The 19,822-nt window shown below is 38.7% G+C and overlaps 2 protein-coding genes across 5 annotated transcripts; both read right to left on the reverse strand.

The window, feature by feature from the left end:
• Positions 1-542: 542 nt before the first annotated feature.
• On the reverse strand, positions 543-7,877 carry LOC130187157 (uncharacterized). The gene is made up of 2 exons (XM_056404514.1): positions 7,629-7,877; positions 543-5,514 (listed from the first exon to the last, which is right to left on the reverse strand). The coding sequence occupies exon 2, from the start codon at positions 5,475-5,477 to the stop codon at positions 873-875; it is 4,605 nt and encodes a 1,534-aa protein (XP_056260489.1). The 5' UTR covers positions 5,478-5,514; positions 7,629-7,877; the 3' UTR covers positions 543-872.
• Positions 7,878-9,507: 1,630 nt separating this feature from the next.
• Positions 9,508-18,864, reverse strand: LOC130160630 (uncharacterized). Of its 4 annotated transcripts, XM_056363252.1 has the most exons (4): positions 18,710-18,857; positions 17,464-18,037; positions 15,216-15,301; positions 9,508-13,812 (listed from the first exon to the last, which is right to left on the reverse strand). In XM_056363252.1, exon 4 carries the CDS (start codon positions 13,773-13,775, stop codon positions 9,786-9,788), a length of 3,990 nt encoding a protein of 1,329 aa, XP_056219227.1. In that variant the 5' UTR covers positions 13,776-13,812; positions 15,216-15,301; positions 17,464-18,037; positions 18,710-18,857; the 3' UTR covers positions 9,508-9,785. The 4 variants fall into 4 exon arrangements, with proteins under 4 accessions (XP_056219227.1, XP_056219225.1, XP_056219228.1 ...); XM_056363250.1 differs by lacking the exon at positions 17,464-18,037 and having other exon boundaries at positions 18,710-18,864; XM_056363253.1 differs by lacking the exons at positions 15,216-15,301; positions 17,464-18,037 and having other exon boundaries at positions 18,710-18,846.
• Positions 18,865-19,822: the final 958 nt, after the last annotated feature.

The raw sequence follows: 19,822 nt of genomic DNA on the forward strand, positions 1-19,822 counted from the left end.
GTGTGCATGTGTCCTAGTTGGAGTGAGGAGGTTTGGGCTTCAGTCTCAAAAAGTATATAACGTAAGAATAATGAGGTTTGGCACCATAAAATAATTTCAACTCTTTCACAAAGCCTTAACACACAAACTCACAGATATTTTCAGGAATGTCAGTGAGTACCTCTCAACTGTGCCCTGAAAAAAAACGGATAGATCATATCACTATCCTCTCATAGCGATGTTTGTGCATTATATATGACAGGATGTTCCCATTTAAAAATCTGTTTTCTGATGGCTGAAAATAAAATATAAGGGGCACTGATGCTGCTTACCTCAATCTTGGTATCTCAATCTTAGTGCGACAGAAGAAATTCTTTTAAATTACAGAAATAAATCATAATATATCACAATTTCCACTTATATATCTGTAGAATTGAATACTATATTATTATTGTGTAAACAGAGTTCACGAGATGATATTACCCCTTGAAATAAATATTTATACAGAATATTTATATTTTTATTTAAAGAAATATTTGAGCAGAAAACACAGGAGGAAAAGATCATTTTAAATGCTTTATATAAAATATAGTAAAACAGTAATAAAAAAATACAATAGTCCATCATGATCTAAGTCAATTTCCTTTTTATAATATCTTATGGAATGTATTAATATTATTTTAAACATTGACACGGAGCAGGAACATTAGCATCACAGGTTAAAGAAATGATCACTTATTTGTAATTTACATATTGTCATTTCCAACAGTAAGCAGCTATTCCTTTTTTAAAGAAGACCAGTAAAACATACAATATATGTAAAAGAAAATATTATGCAATGTTTAGATCAATGTGTCTACACCAGTCCCTTGTGTGGACGAATATTTAGTTTATTAAGAATCTTGTTCCTGTTTGATGTTCACTTCACTTTGTGTTTGAAACATCTCCATAATGAAGACTGACCGATTTTCTTGCTCCTGTTTGATCAATGTACTCTCAGTGTCTTGGCATATGGTTACCATGGAGTATGATGATCCTGTTGCTTCGACTGGGACTACACATTTGACACCCTCACTGTCTGATTCAGTTTTCACACTGCTCTCAGTGTTTGTACATACATCTAGCATGGCATATTCTTCAGATACTTGTGGTTCAGCCAGGTTGAAGTACTGGGCATCCTCTGTTTCTGATTCTTTTTTTATATGGCTTTCAGAGTTTGGACATATGGTTAACAAAGTATATCCAAGGGATCCTCCAAGTTTACCTACTTCCTCAGTGACTGGTTCTGGCTTCATATCACCGAAATGTGAATAATCGTTCTCCTCTTTAATCTGTATGTTTCCATGGAGACCACTGTCACAACCTCCACTAACTGGACCCCCAGTCATCTGCGCTATTGTCCCGGGATCTGCTTGGGATGTTGTGCAATCACCATTAACCCAACGTTCCTTGTAAGTTTTGACATCAAGAAGATGGGCATGATTGACGTCTGAAAGGTATCTCAATTGCTGAGCAGCTCTACATTCTTCATTTGTTGTGATATCTGTTTCTTTCAGAGAAGATTGAGCCCTTTTCTCATTTTGTCTCTTTTTTACCGATCTTTTTGATGACTTGTGTTGAAAAACAAATGGCAATTCTAAGACCTCATTTGCTCTGTGCAAATTTTTACGGTAGTGTTTGACAATGTATTTGACTTCGGATGCTGTAGCTATGGAAAATTCCCACTGCCTGTAGTGTTGTGAGCTTATATCAAAGTTATAGTCAAGGATGTCATACAGAGAGTCTGGGAAATAGTGTCCTACTTTCTTATCTAGAAATGTATAGATCTCCATCACTGCAGCTCTAGTCAACAGCTTTAAGTCCAGTTTTTCTTTGTCCCCTGATTTTGATGTCATGTCTAGGTCCAGACCTATCTCTGTGCAAATGGGATAACAGTCTCCAATACTCTGCTCTTCTGTTCTTGATTTTAAAGCATCCATGTTATCAATCAACAACACTGGAAAGCAGTCTACATTACTCTGGGTATTCTTCTTTGAATTTACGGCTTCCATTGATTCACTCAACAGTTTGGCTTCTTCCTTCTTTGTTTGCAGTGCCAATTGTCTCTTTCTTATTGTTTCCTTCCTTTCATTTTTCTGCATGGAAGGTGCCTCTTTCACTTTTCTCACATCTCTAGGATCTCTGTGTGGCCATGGAAAAACAACAAAAACATCACTGAACCATGTGGGCCCTTTGTTATGTAATGTCACCATTCTTTGGAACAGCAGTGCAGGATTCATATCTTGGCTCAGCCTGCCAAAGTTGAAGTTGTGTTCAACAATGTCATTAATTAGTTTATGTTTTGTTCCACACAATCTTTTTGCAAAATGAGCCACTTCCATCATAGTAGCACGTGTCAATACACGGGGGTCGAGTTTATCTTTTGGATTGTCTTTGTCCACACATAGGATTAAACCTATTTTCTTACAGAGTGGGTAACTTTCCATTATTGTTTCCTCTGTTGCTTGGAAAGTAGAAGACAGATCCTTTGTAGGCTTCTGTGCTGTGCAGTTTGCTTCAGCAGAAACTGTGTCAGTCATGGCATGTGGATGAGGATGATCCTGACGAGGCTTAGACTTTCTGTCTTGATAACATTTGGGGCAAAGTTTAGTGTTTGGATAAGTAGATTCTATGCATCTTGAGTCAGGGAGCTCAAAGGGCATTTTCATCATACCAGTTTTTTTACTTTTTGATGCTCTGATTTTCTCCATAACTTGCTGTGCAAAGACATTGCGACAAAGATCATTCTTAAAAGTCAGATGAAGATTGTACTCCAGAATCTCTGTGATGAAATCCTTTTGGGCTGATTGCAGTGCTATAGCAAAAGTGTTCATCTCAACCATAATGCCATTGGTCAGTAATTTTGGATCAAGATTTTGTTTTACTCCAGATCCCACATTGAAATCAATGTCTAATTTCTTGCATCTGGAATAGGAATAAAATAGGCAATGTTCTCCATGAGGCACTGAGAGGAGCTGTTGAGTTTGATTAGTCCGCAATTTCCAGAGTAATACATTGAGCTCATTATCTTGTTCAGTGTCAGTGGAACTCCCTACATTTTGGTCTATGATTGGAGCCTGGGAAGAGCCAGTACTACATGTATCTAAATTTGAGTTGTTCTGGCAATCCATCACCATCACTGAGAAATCTTTTATTGTTGGCTTTATTTTCTTGAAGCTTGCTACATTTGATAGATTTTTTTGTTCCAATATAACAGGAATTCGAGCGAGAATAGTTTTGGCAAGGTCAGAATTTCCATTTTGCCAATCGAGATCAAAGTTGTGTCTGAGGATGTCAAGACAAATCTGATCAAATGTTCCACACAACTTTTCTGCAAAGTTTGTCACTTCAGTCATTGCCCCATTGGTCAATTTGTTGATCTCAAGTTTTTTATGTGGCTGACTGGAGATTACATTTAGCTTCAGACCAATGTCCTTGCAGAAGGGATAGATGTCCACCCTGTGTTCTTTAGTTTCAGCTTGTAAATCAGAAGGACACATGGGAGCAGCATCACACTCTGTTCTCGATATGCTGCTAACTTCAGGGTTGACGCTGCCCATGCTCTGACTGGCCATGTTAAGTGATGACACGAGACCAGGAAGTTCAAAAACCTCTTTTGAAAGTTTTACTGTATCTTCACTATTTTTAAGCTGTCTTACTCTATTCATAACGTCACATGCAAAGGTTTTCCTATGGAGTTCGCTCCACAGGCCAAAGTCAAAGTTGTACTCAAGAATCTCCATGATGAAATCCTGCTGGGATGAATTCATTGCTAAGGCAAATTTAGCAATTTCAAGCAGAATAGGATTAGTCAAAGAGTCAACAGTGAAGATTTGCTTACGGCCAAATCCAACATTGAATTCTAGGCCAAATCTTTTTGCTCGGTTCAATGCACTGTCTAGTGAGAAAAGGATTTGTTTTACACAGTTCACACGAAACTTCCACATGTTGCTCTCCGTTTTCATTTCCTTTTCTTCCATGTCACATTTGTATAGCACAATTCTTGGAATCTCTGTCTTCTCTTTATTTTCACACTGTCCTCTTTCATTAGGCTGACATTTCATTAGGTTCACATTTGAGTTTACAATTGGTAAACTGGAGGAACCATCAGTGGAAGAGAGGAAAGGTTCATGTGTATCCACACAGCTTGATTCTGATTCACTATGGATGTCAGAACTTGTTGGGTTTTGTAAGTCATCTGCATTTTCATAATTTTCCGAGTCTGTGACTTCGTCTGAGGCTAAAGGACACATGTAGCTGTGGTCCTCCTCTGCTGTTTGACTGGTCCACAAATCAGTGTGATGAGACAGTGTGTTTGTCTGTTCCTGTTCCTCCTGTTCTGTTCTACGCCGTTTGGAGACATGTTCTCTAGTTGTTGAAAGAGCTCTTTTTTCCTGTTTATGTCTTAAATCAGACTGTCTTCTTTTGCTCACTTCTTTAAATTGACATTGTGAGACTCCCACACTGGACAGAGCTGTTCTTTTTTCACAGGGATTTTTCTGAGAGGTAAATGGCTCACTTTTAAAATCAGTGATAAGTCGCTCTCTCCTTTTCAGCAGGTCTAATACTTTGAACCACACTTGATTTTTTTCCTGTTGACTTTTAAGATCAAGTTCAAAATTATGCTCCAACACACTGAGAACAATAGATCTGTAGGATGCAGTCAGTGTTCTTGTGAACTGTACTAGTTCTAACATCATGCCCTTTGTCAGTAAACCTGGATCTAGACTTTGTTTTGACTCAACATCAAGGTTCAGACCAATTTCTTCACAACAGGGGAATGAGAGAGGAATAACATCCTCTTTCAGTTCTTCTGTTGACTGAGGCTCTGAATACTCTAATTCATCATCATCATCACTGTCATCAGCATGTGGTCCATCCATCTCTTCCATCTTCATATAGTCTTTAGATGGTGCTCGTGAACACTTCAATTTATCTTCATGTTCACTTTCATCCTTATCATCCATGTCCACCAGGAAACAGTCAGTCTTATATTCTGTAGATGCCATGTTCAGTCCACTTCTGTCTTTGCTGGTACATTCTGGCCCAGATGATGTGTCAAAGAGAGTGAAACCTTCATCTTTATCTTCAGGAGGTTTTCGTATCAGGTGTCTGACTTTGTGCAGAAGTTGAGAAGTGAACTCAATCCGCTGTTGCTCACTTTTCAATCCAAGATCAAAATTGTTCTCCAGAATATTTGTGATAAAATGCCATTTATTCCTCTTTACTGTTTCAGCAAAGTCACAGACCTCCAGTATGACACCATTTGTCACTGAATGTGAATCCAATTTTCTCTGTGTGTTGGATCCAACATTAAAATCTAGTCCCATTTTATTGCTGTAATGGAATGGTTCTGGATGTCTGGAGTACTTCTTTACATGCTTAATGCACCACTGCCATAGTGTGTTGGCATCCATCTTTTTATTGTCCTTCAGACTGCCAGTGTCCCTGTTGTCCATCCTCAGCGATCTTTTTGATCTTCTATGACTTCCTTTCCTGTATGAAGTTAAGAGGGGAAACTTAGAAATGATACGTACCATATCTCAACCTTAACTCATACACAATGTAAATGTATTAGCATCACATTTATCAGACTAAAATACCACAAAATTTAGAGTTATATCTTTTCAAATGAGAGGATTAACAAGAATTTCTCTTTTCTTATTTTTAATCCAATACCTTTGGGTTTTTGGACTACTGATGAAAAGAAAACCCTAAGTCATCAATTCAAGTCTCTGGTTACTTGTGATGACACCTTTTTTATTGGCTAATCAATTGTTCATTGATTCAAACAGAGTAGATGAACCAATAATGGCAACAACCATTGATTGAAGCCTTTTTTTTTTTTTTTTTTTTTACATTTTCTGCATTATATGATGTAGCAGTAAGGAAATGTATAATGAACTTCACATCTTCATTCCTATGCACAAGGTATGATATTTGTTACGAAATATTTTTTTATAATATGCACAGTGCATCATGTATGAGCATATGTGTCCCTGTTCATGTAGTGCACGGCAATACAAACAAAGGAGACAGCTCATGGAAAAATGGCTACTGACTTTACTTGTGGCCCAAAACATCACAGGTTTCCTTTAAAAGTCAGATTCAGCCTGTTTAGTACAATTTTTCTCCACTTACTTACTGCAACTATGACTAGGGCTGCTGGTTTGTCTCAGCCAGTTGCTCAGTTGACGACTAAACGGCAACCCTAGACTGGAATGTGCTCATCGATGCCTCTTGTGGCTGTTGGGGTAAAATACCCACTACAACCAACTACTAATCGCTGCATCAATAGGCCAGGATCGGATGTGAGACCCTTACCAGCGGTGGATCAGTAGTGATCACCTTAAATTATGGTGGCTCAATAAAACAAAACAGAAAAATCATATTATCTATAGACATTTAGATATATGGTTGATTTTCATTATGTTGTTTTATTCTTAAACAAAACCTCCATTAGTTCTGCCCCAGATCTGTAAAACAGACCAAGGCGGGTGTCTTTGGGCACAACGTGCCAATAACCAGCTTTAAGTTTCCGCATCTGTCCTGAGAAACAGGTGCAGATTATTTTTGTTCCCATGAGACAGGCCCACCCACTCCTAAATCTACAAAGCCTTTACCTGGACACCTGTAGAGAGGCATGGACATAGGGCTGAACGATATGCAAAAAAATATCATATTGCAATTACTTTGGCAAATATTGGAATTGCGATATGAGTCACAATTTCAGTTGGAATGATTTTTCACATTTTATTTTCCCTGAAAAAATTTAAAAATGATGAAAGGGCTTTTACCGTAAAAGCATGTTCCTTTATGCCTTGACAATATGATTTATAAGCTGGAGCACGTTTGTCGCATCACATTGTTTTATTTACGATCTGTTATGACCCATTTTACCCTTATCAAAAGAATTGCAGGGATTTAGATATTGCACTTGATCATATTTGGGATTTTAATAATATTTCGATTAATTGTTAAGCCCTCCTGCGGACCTCTCCGTGGAAATATCAGTTTAAGTGCACGTTTTATTTAGAATATTTTTACCGCTTTATCTTGCCTTCAAGCATCTCTTTCCTTTGGAATAGCACAACTACGACCAGCACTGTATTACTCCGCAGATCAGCCGTTTGTGTCAGACAGAATAAAGCGTAAGTGCACTTGTGTGTAGGAACACGGTAATTCAATGGTTGAAAAAATGTAGTTACAGAGGAAAGGGCTGTTTGACGTCAAGATACAGCGCTGAAAATATTCAAAATACAGCATGCACTGGTGACTTTAAATTGTTCTGGCTGGTTGGTATATCCGATGCTTGTTTTAAGAGTTGAGTAATCATGAGTAATTTAATTTCAAACTTAATTTGTAGTTTCAATTATTTTCTACGGCTTCATGGCTTGACTCAGTCAAAAAATACACGGATCAGTCATAACATTAAAATCAGTCACCTGTTTTAATGTTGTGGCTGGTGTTAACTGTTATTGAGAAGTTGGCAAATGCTTGACGTGGTCTAGTGACATGAAAAGCTAATAAACGCTGCACATGCACTGGCAATAGTGCCCTTTACAAAACAGCAACAGCCGTTCAACAGCAGTTAGTACTCTACTACGTACCGTCAGGTCCAACCACTTCGATACCTCCACCCGTGTCAGAGCCACTTCCACTGTAGACTTCTTTAGAGGCTCAATCTCCGCCATGGTCGAAATAGGATGAAAGACACGGGGGCAAACTTACCAAATGGTGCACAGCAGCTGTACTCACTTGTAATCACTATGCGCGGGTTTTGCAACTATATCTTTTGTTTAAGCTGCGACAGAAACCTCTGTACTGTGACAAACAAGCCAAAGCTCTAGCAGGAAGTAGTGAAACAGCAGAGCGCGGGGACTTCAAAGTAAGTGTCTAAGAAGTGATCGGGAGGGTATTACATTTCAATGCCAAACAGTATTTAAAACTAGAAAATTCCAGGGAAATTTTGAGTGCCACAGGGGCTACTGCCGGGATGAGTACATGTTTTTTTTTCCAGTGTTCAAAAGTCATCCTGATCATATTCTGGTATTGAGAAATGTCTTGATATAAAAGACTCTGATATAAAACAATGTCACATCCCTCCATCATGTATTATGTGGGAAATATCTCATATTCTGTGTTGTTTTTTTTAATAAAACAAGAGGCAACATGTCTTCAAACTGGCATTTAAAGGGTTAAAATCCTGAAAACTAATAAACATTTGATAGGTTTGAGCAGAACTGAAGTGGTTTAAGAGATGTATGCAAAAAAAAAAGCAGAAAAAAATATTGATATATGATGATTTTATATCATTTTCTTTGTGTGTCCTTTTTTGGACGCGAGGAACCCCAGAGGGTACAAAATGTGTTACCAGTGTATAATAGACCTGTAACAGTAACTGACATTAGATTTTAAAAATATGTCAAAAAAGACACTTTCTTGCAGAAATCCATACCTTCAGCTGTAACACAGCCAAAATGATCAGCAAATCAAAAAAGAAAAGTGAAGAAAATGTCCAAAAAAAGGACAGAGGGACCCCTGAGGGTTAATAAATCCCATGAACCGCTATTTAAATTACCACTATTATGTTTTTTTCTGTGCTAAATTTAACATTACTGGGGAGCAGAGCAACGCGACTAGAAGTGACAGCAAGAGAGGGATAGTAGCTTCTCCTCTCCTCTGTCTCAGCGGAGACCGTCACAACTTCATTCACTCTTTTAACAAAACAAAAAAAAGACCTAACTAAATGTAATTTAAGACCTAACATGCGGCTAATGTAAAGCTAGCGGAGCTTGGAGAGTTGGTTATCTGGTTGCTAGGCGCACGCACACACGCACACAGGTCAGGAGCTGCCGTTGCCATGATAATGTGAAAATCTGCCCAGAATTTGGCTTCTACATGGCTTCAAACAACTGCAAATTATGAGAAAACCGTTACTTCTTTTCAAAAACCGAAAACACCGTGACAGACACTGAAAACGCCCCGAGGCACTCCTCTCAGCTATTCTAGCTGTAGAGGAGTGCCTTGGAGCTGAGCACCCGTGGCACTAATAAGGGTTTAATAATTCTACTTTTAATGACACATTTTCTTTGTGCCGGTTGCAATAATTGCTAAGTGAACTGAAATACTTAAACAGAAAAAATTAATATACTCAAAAAGTGTTTAGGAGGCCAAGATAAGATGTTTTGGCATATGTCCTAGTTGGAGTAAGGTTTGGGCTTCTGTCTCAAAATGTATATAGATTATGTCACTATCCTCTCATATTGAGGTGGTTGCATTACACTGAATACTAGAATTGAATACTATATTGTTATTGTGTAAACAGGGCTCATAAGATATTACCCCTTTAAATAAATTCATATTGAATATTTATATTTATATCTGAAGATATATTCAAGCAGAAAATACAGGAGGAAAAGATGCTTTTAAATGCTTTATATAAAATGTAGTAAAACAGCAATAAAAAAATGCAATAGTCCATCAAGATTGAAGTCACTTTCCCTTTTATAGTGTCTTATGGAGTTTATTAATATTATTTCAAGCACTGACACTATGCATGTAGATTAGCATCACATGTTAAACAAATGACAACTTATTTTTAATTTACATGTTGTGATCCCCAACAGTAAGCAGCTATTCCTTTTAAAACAAAACCAGTAAAACTTACAATATATGTAAGTGTAAATATGTAATGTTTACATCAATGTACTCTCAGTGACCTGACATATGGTTATCATGGAGTATCCCTGATGCTTCAACTGGGACTACACACCCTCAGTGTCCGATTCAGTTTTCACACTGCTCTCAGTGTTTGTACATACAGCTAGTATAGCATATCCTTCAGATACTTGTGGTTCAGCCAGGTTGTAACGCTGGGTATCCCCTGTTTCTGATTCTGTTTTTATATGGCTTTCAGAGTTTGGACATATGGTTAAAGCATATTCAAGGGATCCCCCAGGTTTACCTATTCCCTCAGTAACTGGTTCTGGTGTCATAGCGCCATAATGTGAATAATCTTCCTCCTCTTTGATCTGTATGTTTCCCTGGAGACGACTGTCACAACCTCTACTTACTGGACCCCCAGTCATCTGCATTATTGTCCCAGGATCTTTTGGGGACGTTGTGCCCCCTTTATCCATCCAAAGAGCCTTGTAAGTTCTGACATCAAGAAAATGGGCGCGATTGACGTCTGAAAGGTATTGCAATTGCTGAACAGGTCTACATTCTTCATTTGTTGTCATGTCCATTTCATCCAGAGTAAATTTTGCACTTTTCTTATCTTGTCTCTCTTGCACAGATTCTTTTGACGCTTTGCATTCAAACACAGATGGCAATTGGAAGACCTCGTTTTTTCTGTGCAAATGTTCCTTCTTTGTTTGCAGTGCCAACTGTCTTTTTCTGATTGTTTCCTTCCTTTCATTTTTTTGCGTGGCAGATACAGCTTTCTGTTTACTCACGTATCTAGGATCTCTGTGAGGATATGGCTGGATAAGAAAAACTTCACTGAACCAGGTGGGCCCTTTATTATTTACTGCCACCATTTTGTTGAAATGCAGTGCAGGATTTATATGTCGGCTCTGCATGCCAATGTTAAAGTTGTGTTCAAGAACAGCATTAATGAGCGTACTTTTTGTTCCACACAATCTTTTGATAAAATGAGACACTTCCTTCATAATACCACGTGTCAGTACACAGAGGTTGAGTTTTCTTTTTGGTTTGTCTTTGTCCACACATAGGCTTAGACCTATTTTCTTGCAGAGCAGGTAACTGTCCATTATTGTTTCCTCTGCTGCTTGGAAAGTAGAAGACAGATCCTTGTTGGCTCTTTCAGTCATGTCATGTGAATGAGGACGACGCACATGGTCAGGGTAAGATTCACCCTGATGAAGCTTAAAATTTCTGTCTTGATAACACTTAGGGCAATATTTAGTTTTTGGATAAGAAGAATTTTGCATTTCCTTTAAGTCAGGGAGCTCAAAGTGCATTTTCTGGAATTTGGGTTTTAAAAGTTTTAAAGATCTATTAGTCATTCTCTCCACTTGCTGTGCAAAAACACTGCGACAATGCTCATTTTTCAAATTCAGATTAAAATTGTACTCCAGAATCTCTGTGATGAAATCCCTCTGGGCTGATTGCAGTGATGTAGCAAAACAGTTCATTTCAACCATGATGCCATTGGTCAGTAATTTTGGATCAAGATTTTGTTTTACTCCAGATCCCACATCGAAATCAATGCCTAATTTCTTGCATCTGGAATAAGGATAAAATAGGCAATGTTCTCCATGAGGCACTGAGAGGATCTGTTGAATTTGATTAGCCCGCAATTTCCACAACATTAAATCGAGCTCATTTTCTTGTTCACCATCAGTTGAACTCCCTACATTTTGGTCTATAACTGGAACCTGGGAAGAGCCAGTACTACATGTATCTAAATTTGGGTTGTTCCGGCAATCCATCACCATTGCTGGCAAATCTTTCATTGTGCGTTTTATCCTGTTGAAGCCTACTGCATTTGTCAGATGTTTCTGTTCCACTATGACTGGAATTCGAGCGAGAATTGTTTTACCAACATCAGAGTCTCCATTTTGCGAGTCAAGATCAAAGTTGTGTCCGATGATATCAAGACAAATCTGATCAAATGTTCCACACAACTTTTTTGCAAAGTTTGTCACTTCAGTCATTGCCCCAAAGGTCAATTTGTTGATCTTCATTTTTTTATGTGGTTGACTGGAGATTACATTTAGCTTCAGACCAATGTCCTTGCAGAAGGGATAAAGATCCACCCTCTGTTCTTTAGTTTCAGTGTGTGAATCAGGCGGACATATTGGAGCAACATCACACTCAGTTGTTCTCGATATGCTGCTGACTTCAGGGTTGACACTACCCATGCTCTGATTGGCCATGTTAACTGATGACATGGAACCGGGATCTTCACTATTTTTAAGCAGTCTTACTTTATTCATAACTTCACATGCAAAGGTTTTCCTATGATATTTGCTCTGCTTGCCAAAGTCAAAGTTGTAATCAAGAATCTCCATGATGAAATCCTGCTGGGATGAATTAATTGCTAAGGCAAATTTAGCAACTTCAAGCAGAACAGAATTAATCAAAGAGCCAACCTTTAAGGTTTTCCTTGGGCGAAATCCAACATTAAATTCTAGGCCAGCTTTCTTGCACCAGTTGAGTGCACAGTACTCTTTGTCCAGTAAGAAAAGGATTTGTTTTACACGGTTCACACGCAACTTCCACATGTTGCTCTCTGTTTCCATTTCCTCTTCCCTCATGTCACATTTGTATTTCAGATTTCTTGACATCTTTGTCTCTTCTTTAACTCCACACAATCCTCTTTCATCAGGCTGACTTGCAAATGTTGGGTTCACATTTGAGATTACAATTGGTAAACTGGAGGAACCATCAGTGGTGGAGAGAAAAGGTTCATTTTTACCCTCGCAGCTTGACTCTGATTCACTATTGATGTCAGAACTTGGTGGGTCTTGTAAGTCATCTCTGTTTTCATCATTTTCTGAATCTGAGTCTAAAGGACACATGTAGCTGTGGTCATCCTCCGCTGTTTGACTGTTACACAAATCAGTGTGATGAAACAGTGTGTTTGTCTCTTCCTGTTCAGCCTGTTCTGTTCTGCATCGCTTGGCAACATGTTCTCTTGTTATTGAAAGAGCTCTTTTTTCACATTTACTTTGTAAATCGAACTGTCTTCTTTTGCTCATGTCTTTATATTGATATAGTGAGGCTTCCACACTGGACAGAGCTGATACTTTGTCATAGGGATATTTCTGTAAGGAATATGGCTCACTTTTAAAATCAGTGATAAGTCGCTCTCTCCTTTTCAGCATATCTAATACCTTGAACCACACTTGATTTTTTTCCTGTTGACTTTTAAGATCAAGCTCAAAATTGTGCTCCAACACACTGAAAACAATAGATCTGTAGGATGCAGTCAGTGCTCTAGTGAACTGTACTAGTTCTAACATCATGCCCTTTGTCAGTAAACCTGGATCTAGACTTTGTTTTGACCAAACATCAAGGCTCAAACCAATTTCTGCACAACAAGGGAATGAGAGAGGAACAACATCCTCTTTCGGTTCGTCTGTTGACTGAGGCTCTGAACACTCTAATTCATCAACATTATCACTGTCATCAGCATGTGGTCCATCCATCTCTTCCATCTTCATATAGTCTTTAGATGGTGCTCGTGAACACTTCAATTTATCTTCATGTTCACTTTCATCCATACCATCCATGTCCACCAGGAACCAGTCAGTCTTATATTCTGTAGATCCCATGTTAAGTCCACTTTTGCTGTTGCTGCTACATTCTGGCTCAGATGACGTGTCAAAGAGAGTAAAAGCTTCATGTTTATCTTCAGGAGGTTTTTGGATCAAGTCTCTGACTTTGTGCAGAAGTTGAGAAGTAAACTCAATCCGCTGTTGCTCACTTTTCAATCCAAGATCGAAATTGTTCTCCAGAATGTTTGTGATAAAATACCATTTAGTTTTGCAAACTGTTTCTGCAAAGTCACAGACTTCCAGTACGACACCATTTGTCACTGAATGTAAATCCAATTTCTTGTGTGTGATTGATCCAACATTAAAATCTAATCCCATTTTTCTGCTGTAATGGAATGGTTCTGGATGCCTTGAGTACTTCTTTACATGTGTAATACGCCACTGCCAAATTGTATTGGCATCCATCTTTTTATTGTTCTTCAGACTGCTGGTGTCCCCGTCTTCCATCCTCAGTGATCTTCTTGATCTTCTATGTCTTCCTTTCCTGTACGTAGTTGACAGGAAAAAATTATAAATAACCCACACACTATACATCAGCCTTAAGTCATAGTCAAGTGTATTAATTATGTAATTGCATTATACTGTTTCATGTATTTTGTGTCAATACACTTGATTACAATTGACAGTCTGAAGGCTCAGTGGAAAAGCAGTGCTTCATACTAATGTATGTAGTCTTTCAGTAAACTTGCTGATGCAAAGCATGTATTCTAGCCAATGTGTATATAATGGCCACATAATGGCTTGTTCTCTTCAAAAACAGTTCTGTCAACTGCACAATTCATGTGGCGTGCATTTATTAAGGCCGTGACATCACCTTTAAATCACAGGTTGTTAACATAACCAGTGTAGAAAGCTGGATCGGTCTAACCCAGGCTACAAACAGAAGAATAAATAGTAACATAATAAATAATTAATGAAAAACAAAATCTTTCATAAAACACATTAAAAATCACTTTTATTTTGAATTTTAAGTAGCAGTGAACAATCTGACAATCTTATAACCTCGACCATCTTTTGTCATATGATCTACTTTTCAGATGCATCGTAGAGATTGCATCATTACAAGGTGCCATATTTAGATATTTAATTTTAAAAGTTCAGTCCCTGCTAAGAAGCCCATTGTTAACTGTTAAACAGATTTTTGTTCAGACTGGTGGAAAGTTCATCTCAAAACTCTGTGTGTGTAAAATAAATTTTCATTTAGTTGTAAATTAATTGAATGTATTAACAGCTATGTTTTTGATTTGTGGAATTTGTTTATGTATTTACAGATCTGTTTTATATTTGCAAGATATTTTTGTGAGTTTACAAATTTATTTTCTGTGTTTGGGAAAGATGTTTTATATAAACAGATTACACATTGACACACGGATTGTCGATCTGTTCACACAAATAATATTGAGAATGTGGGAGAAAAACGTAGTGAATGTAGATATAAATGGCTTCTGCTGAGAAATTATTATTATTTGTATTCTGTAACAATGGTAACAGTAACTATATAACCTCAGACAATATAACCTCATAAATGACTACAGGCCAGTCACCCTCACATCACACATCCAGAAGACTCTGGAGCGGCTGCATCTCCGCCTTCTAAGTCCACAGGTTGAACATGTGCATCTGGTCAACCGCTGGTGAGGGGCTCCTATACTGTGCCAGACTGAACTGTCACTGGGACAAATCAGTATTTGTACATGGCTTGTTGCAAATAAACTTGCATTGAGTGAAACTCTCAGAATCTTAGTGTCCTAAATGAGTCCTCATCTACGGTTGATTTTAATTTACCTATTTAGAGGGTTTTTGTTGTACCTCAAACAGTGAGACTGGGGTCCCAATTTAGTTTCATACTGTGCCTTGTAAAAAGTGGTTAGCTTGGCTAACACGTACTCCAACACATCTGGACCACATTAGTTTGTATCGACATCCTAGTTGGATATCTGTCCAATCAGCATTGATGAAGATCCGTTGTAGCCCTGAAAGAAACACAGGTTTGAATGATTGTTAATTCATGAATGCATTGTTTGTGGGGCACTTAAAAAATAGGTTAAACAGTAAGGTGTGTTATATAACTTTTTGTGCATGTCAATGGTCTACTGAGTCACAAGACTCAAAGTTTACACCAAAGGGAGTAACTGTCAGGGCAAAACCCAGTTTTTTTCTTTGTACAAAATGCCTCGTCGGGGGTCCACATATTACTTCCTGGTCCTATTGACATCAATATGTTTCTTGATGCTGCCCACCTGCAAGCTTGGCACGCCCCCCACACAAGGCACAGCACGTAACTACTTATAATGAGCTTTATTTAGTTTTGCAGCCATGCCGAAAAGACAGTGTTCTCAGTCTGCTTCATTTTTTCCACGGTTACCTCCACTGCTCCAAACAGTATAGTGTGAGCCCAGCAATCCAACGAGGACTGCTTCAGAAAACAGTGCACAGTTAGATGCAACAGTTATTTCAGAAAGACGAGACAGTCCACACTTAATTTGGCCGAACGTGGGACTCAGGCTCACAGAAAATATAAAAAAATAGAATTTCAAGCCTTTTTCAATAAATTCTATTTCATGTAAAACATGCTTGACATCCTTTTTTTCCAAATTGAGTGACAAAACATCCATTTTCTGATTTTCATTTCAGATTAGAAAATTGACTGAGGCAAAGGTATTTGGATTCAAAACAAATTATTTTAGTTTTCTCTCATTTTCTACATCAGATAAGAGAAATGTAAGAAAACAAAACAGCAAAACAGGCATTATTTATCTGAAAGGTCAAAACAATCTTGTCAGTCTGGTACAATGTCATCGAGTTCACATGATAGCCAATGCTGATGATACACCATATTTGGTGACCACTGTAAAATGTGACTGAAAGAGGCACAGTTATTTGGACATTGATTTGCATAAGTGATTGTTAGTATTTACACTATTTACTCTTTAAGGCAGATAAAAGTAAGGTGAAGTACCAAACAATATGTAGATGCTGCATAGTTTTATGCAATTTCAAGGTACAGTAGGGTCACAGTTTATGATGACCTGTGTAAGAAAATGTGATAATCATTCTAATGTGCTCCCGCTAACCCCTGATATATTTTTGGTGGTGTTAAAAGGGTGAGTTAAATGCCAATTGAAGAATTTCTTTTAAATTTCCAGGTACAGGTCAACTGAGGCACAGCAGAATGAAGCTCACAATTTTATCTTCAGACAAAAGATTATTGATTGAAGACGATTTTAATATCCACAACATCATATAACATCAAAAAGTAAAATATGACAAACTCTTATTTTGACATGGGGTTCAATGTTAACTGAAGTCCCACCCACACAGCCATTGACTGCTTGGTTAGAGTATAAAATAAATGCTGTCAGGTCACATGCATTCTGCTACCTCAGTTGTACCACTTTCTGTAGTTATGCTAAAAAAAACAGCTCTATCAGGTGCATACTGCTATTCCTAATGGATGTGATATGACTGCTTTCACTGTTGTAAGGCATACCTCTGGTGAATTAATGAATGACATGCTTACAATGATCACGATTAGTAGTCAATTGCTTATATGGATCAAAAAGCTTGGGACATTCCTATACAGACGCAGTTTAAATAATTTGCTTATAGTAAACAAGTAGTCCACTTACAGCGCTCATTTGGGGTCTTTTCATACTTGACAACATTCATTCATTTTCTACCGCTTATCCTCTAGTAGGGTCGCGGGGGGGCTGGAGCCTATCCCAGAGAGGCAGAGTACACCCTGGACAGGTCGCCAGTCCATCGCAGGGCAAACACATAGAGACAGACAACCATTCACACTCACAGCCACACCTATGGTCAATTTAGAGTATCCAATTAGCCTAGTCCCCATTTTGCATGTCTTTGGACTGTGGGAGGAAGCCGGAGTACCCGGAGAGAACCCACACTTGCACGGGGAGAACATGCAAACTCCACACAGAAAGATCCCACGGCCGAGCCGGGACAGCGCTAACCACTGCAACACCGTGCAGCCTACTTGACAACATATAGAAAGGTATTTAAAACCTCTGTGACTGTCTGACGGATGCTTCCTATCTTACCTGCTTTAGCACTGTGAACACTATAATTTTCTCTACGAAAAGAAAGGTGAAATGCAAAATTTAAAGCAACGTACCATTGTAGTTTCACCATGCCTAGACCAATATGTAGGCGACGTTGACGTACGATCCAGCGGCCAATGCGGCGTCTACATCAGTGGTGGCTGCTGGTCTTATAAGGAGGGGAAGCTCATTTTCGGCCTACATCATAAAATGTGTCCGTTTATTTAAATGTAAATTCGCAGAGTGACAGAAGAGAGTCGCCAAACACAACGCTAGTCATTTTTAACAAAGACAAAGTCGCTGAGGATCAGTAACGTCTCCAGATCAACTCCGAACAACGGAATGAAAAACTTGAAAAATTTTCCGGTGGATGCTTATACTTCAAGATCGCTGATTCGCTAATTTCGCTGTCAATCAAAAAGGGACTCAGCCTCAGACAGATCATCCAATCATCATGCAGAAGCCGAGCGTCCGGGCCAGCCCACTGTCGCATAGACCCCCAGAGACGCTGAGCGTCCGATGGGCGGGACAAAGCCCAGCATTTATCCAATGACCGTCTAGTTTCGCTGCAGTGGGACAACCCACTCTATGCCTCCCCAGTGAAGTCAGGAGACGCTCGGCGTCTGCACTGTGTAAAGCTCTGTGGCGCTGCGGGGATGAATGAGAAGAAGTCGTGTCGGTTACCTGTGATAAGTAGCTGATTCTGAACAAAAGATGAACGTGTTCTAGCGCATATTTAGTCAATGAAATGTTCACACAACAGAACATATTTGACCACTTATTTTGTTGACATTTTAGGGGAAGCTGAGCTTCCCTTGCAGTCTTAGAGCAATCGCCACTGGTCTACATATATATGTCTATGGCACCCACAGCCTCTTCTTTGCTGCTCTCTTTCTTCTTGTTACCAGTGGCGCTAACGCTTGTTTCATGGAAAGATTCATCTTAGTTGCTGCCAACAATAGACTTTAAATACAGCGTGAACGCCCCACTTTACAGTGACGTTTCCCACTAGATGTTTGGAAGACTCCACCTATGTTTGCTGAAAACGCCACTACTGGCTGGGAATTTTGGAAATTCTGGCTGGGAATTTTGGAAATGTTCTGCGTTAGAAACTATAAAGTTTATCAAATAGATTACGTGGTATTGGGTCACTGCATAGACTCGCGTACTTGCCGATCCCCAAACCAGTATTTTGGCCAGTGAAACGTTTGTTTAGAATACCAAATGTATAAGGCCTAGTTCATTATCTTTAGATAAATGCGCAATCCGCTATGAATACAATATGATAGAAGAGGATTAAACAAACGGAAGCTTACTCACCTAATGTGGGTTGAACAATCTCCCTTGTTCTCCCCTCTTTTCACTTGTGAAGAACACACGGTTTCGCCAATAATGTTTTTATGTAAGTAGATTTAAGGGCATGAAAACTGTCAATTGCGCTTAACTACGAAACAGATCCAAAGCTCTCAGAGGAAGTGATGACAAAGAGCCGCGCCTGGGGACTTCAAAATAAAAGGGTCTAAGAAACGAGCCGTCAAGTATTCCTACGTTTCTATCTTCTTCTTCTTCGATGGTGTTTAACGGCAGCTGGCATCCAAGTAGTTGCATTATCGCCGTCTTTCGATATCATTCAGCTTCTACATTGTCCACTCTACTAGATCTTTTCCCAGAGTCCCGTTTCCCGCAAGAGGTTACTCATGCATGATCTCCCGTTTGCTTGAAGCTCACTCCAGTATGTTCCTCAGTTCCATTCCTCTCATCCCCAAACGCACCATCTCCTTCAACATATCCTCCCTTTCTGATGTGTATTTACTGCATTTAATAATGACATGTTCTATAGTTTCTTGTCCCTGACATTGCGCACAAAGACTATTTACAAAGAATACTTCGAAGATTGCTGTGTCCTATTCTTAATCTTGATATGATGATCTTTTCTCTCCTATTTCATCCCTTGTACCTTTTGAACTGTATATATTTGTCTCCCCTTTGTCTCCTGAGCCCAGTGTTGTTGCCATTCTCTGTGATATATTTTTCCTTACAATACGTTTTCCCTTTTAGATATCTTAATATGATCTGTATTTCTTTTCTGTAGAGCTTGTTTAGCCAGTTTGTCCACTTTTTAGTTCCCTCTATGCCTATGTGAGCTGGTGTCCATAAAAATATGATTGGTGCCTTGGTTGATTGCTTTTGAGTGAACTGATGCTATTTGGAATTGTGACTGCAGATCCTTTACTGTCTGTGATTGGGTCTTTTGAGCCATCAGTAAAAATGTGCACTGTTTCTAGTTTGCTTCCGCACATGTCCAGTTGAAAATTCCTCCTACCCCCTCCTTCTCATAAAGAGCATTAATTTAGTTTTTTCAACCGATAGTTTAAATCCCCATTTCTTCCCCCACATTTCTACTTGCTTGTAGTTTTTTAACTACATGTTCTA

This window comes from Seriola aureovittata, chromosome 19, assembly GCF_021018895.1.
Source record: "Seriola aureovittata isolate HTS-2021-v1 ecotype China chromosome 19, ASM2101889v1, whole genome shotgun sequence".
Taxonomy (NCBI): Eukaryota; Metazoa; Chordata; class Actinopteri; order Carangiformes; family Carangidae; genus Seriola; species Seriola aureovittata.

Bases quoted from the DNA above. Each gene is read 5' to 3' on its own strand.
- LOC130187157 (XM_056404514.1), bottom strand. From the start codon at position 5,477: ATGGACAACAGGGACACTGGCAGTCTGAAGGACAATAAAAAGATGGAT.
- LOC130160630 (XM_056363250.1), bottom strand. From the start codon at position 13,775: ATGGAAGACGGGGACACCAGCAGTCTGAAGAACAATAAAAAGATGGAT.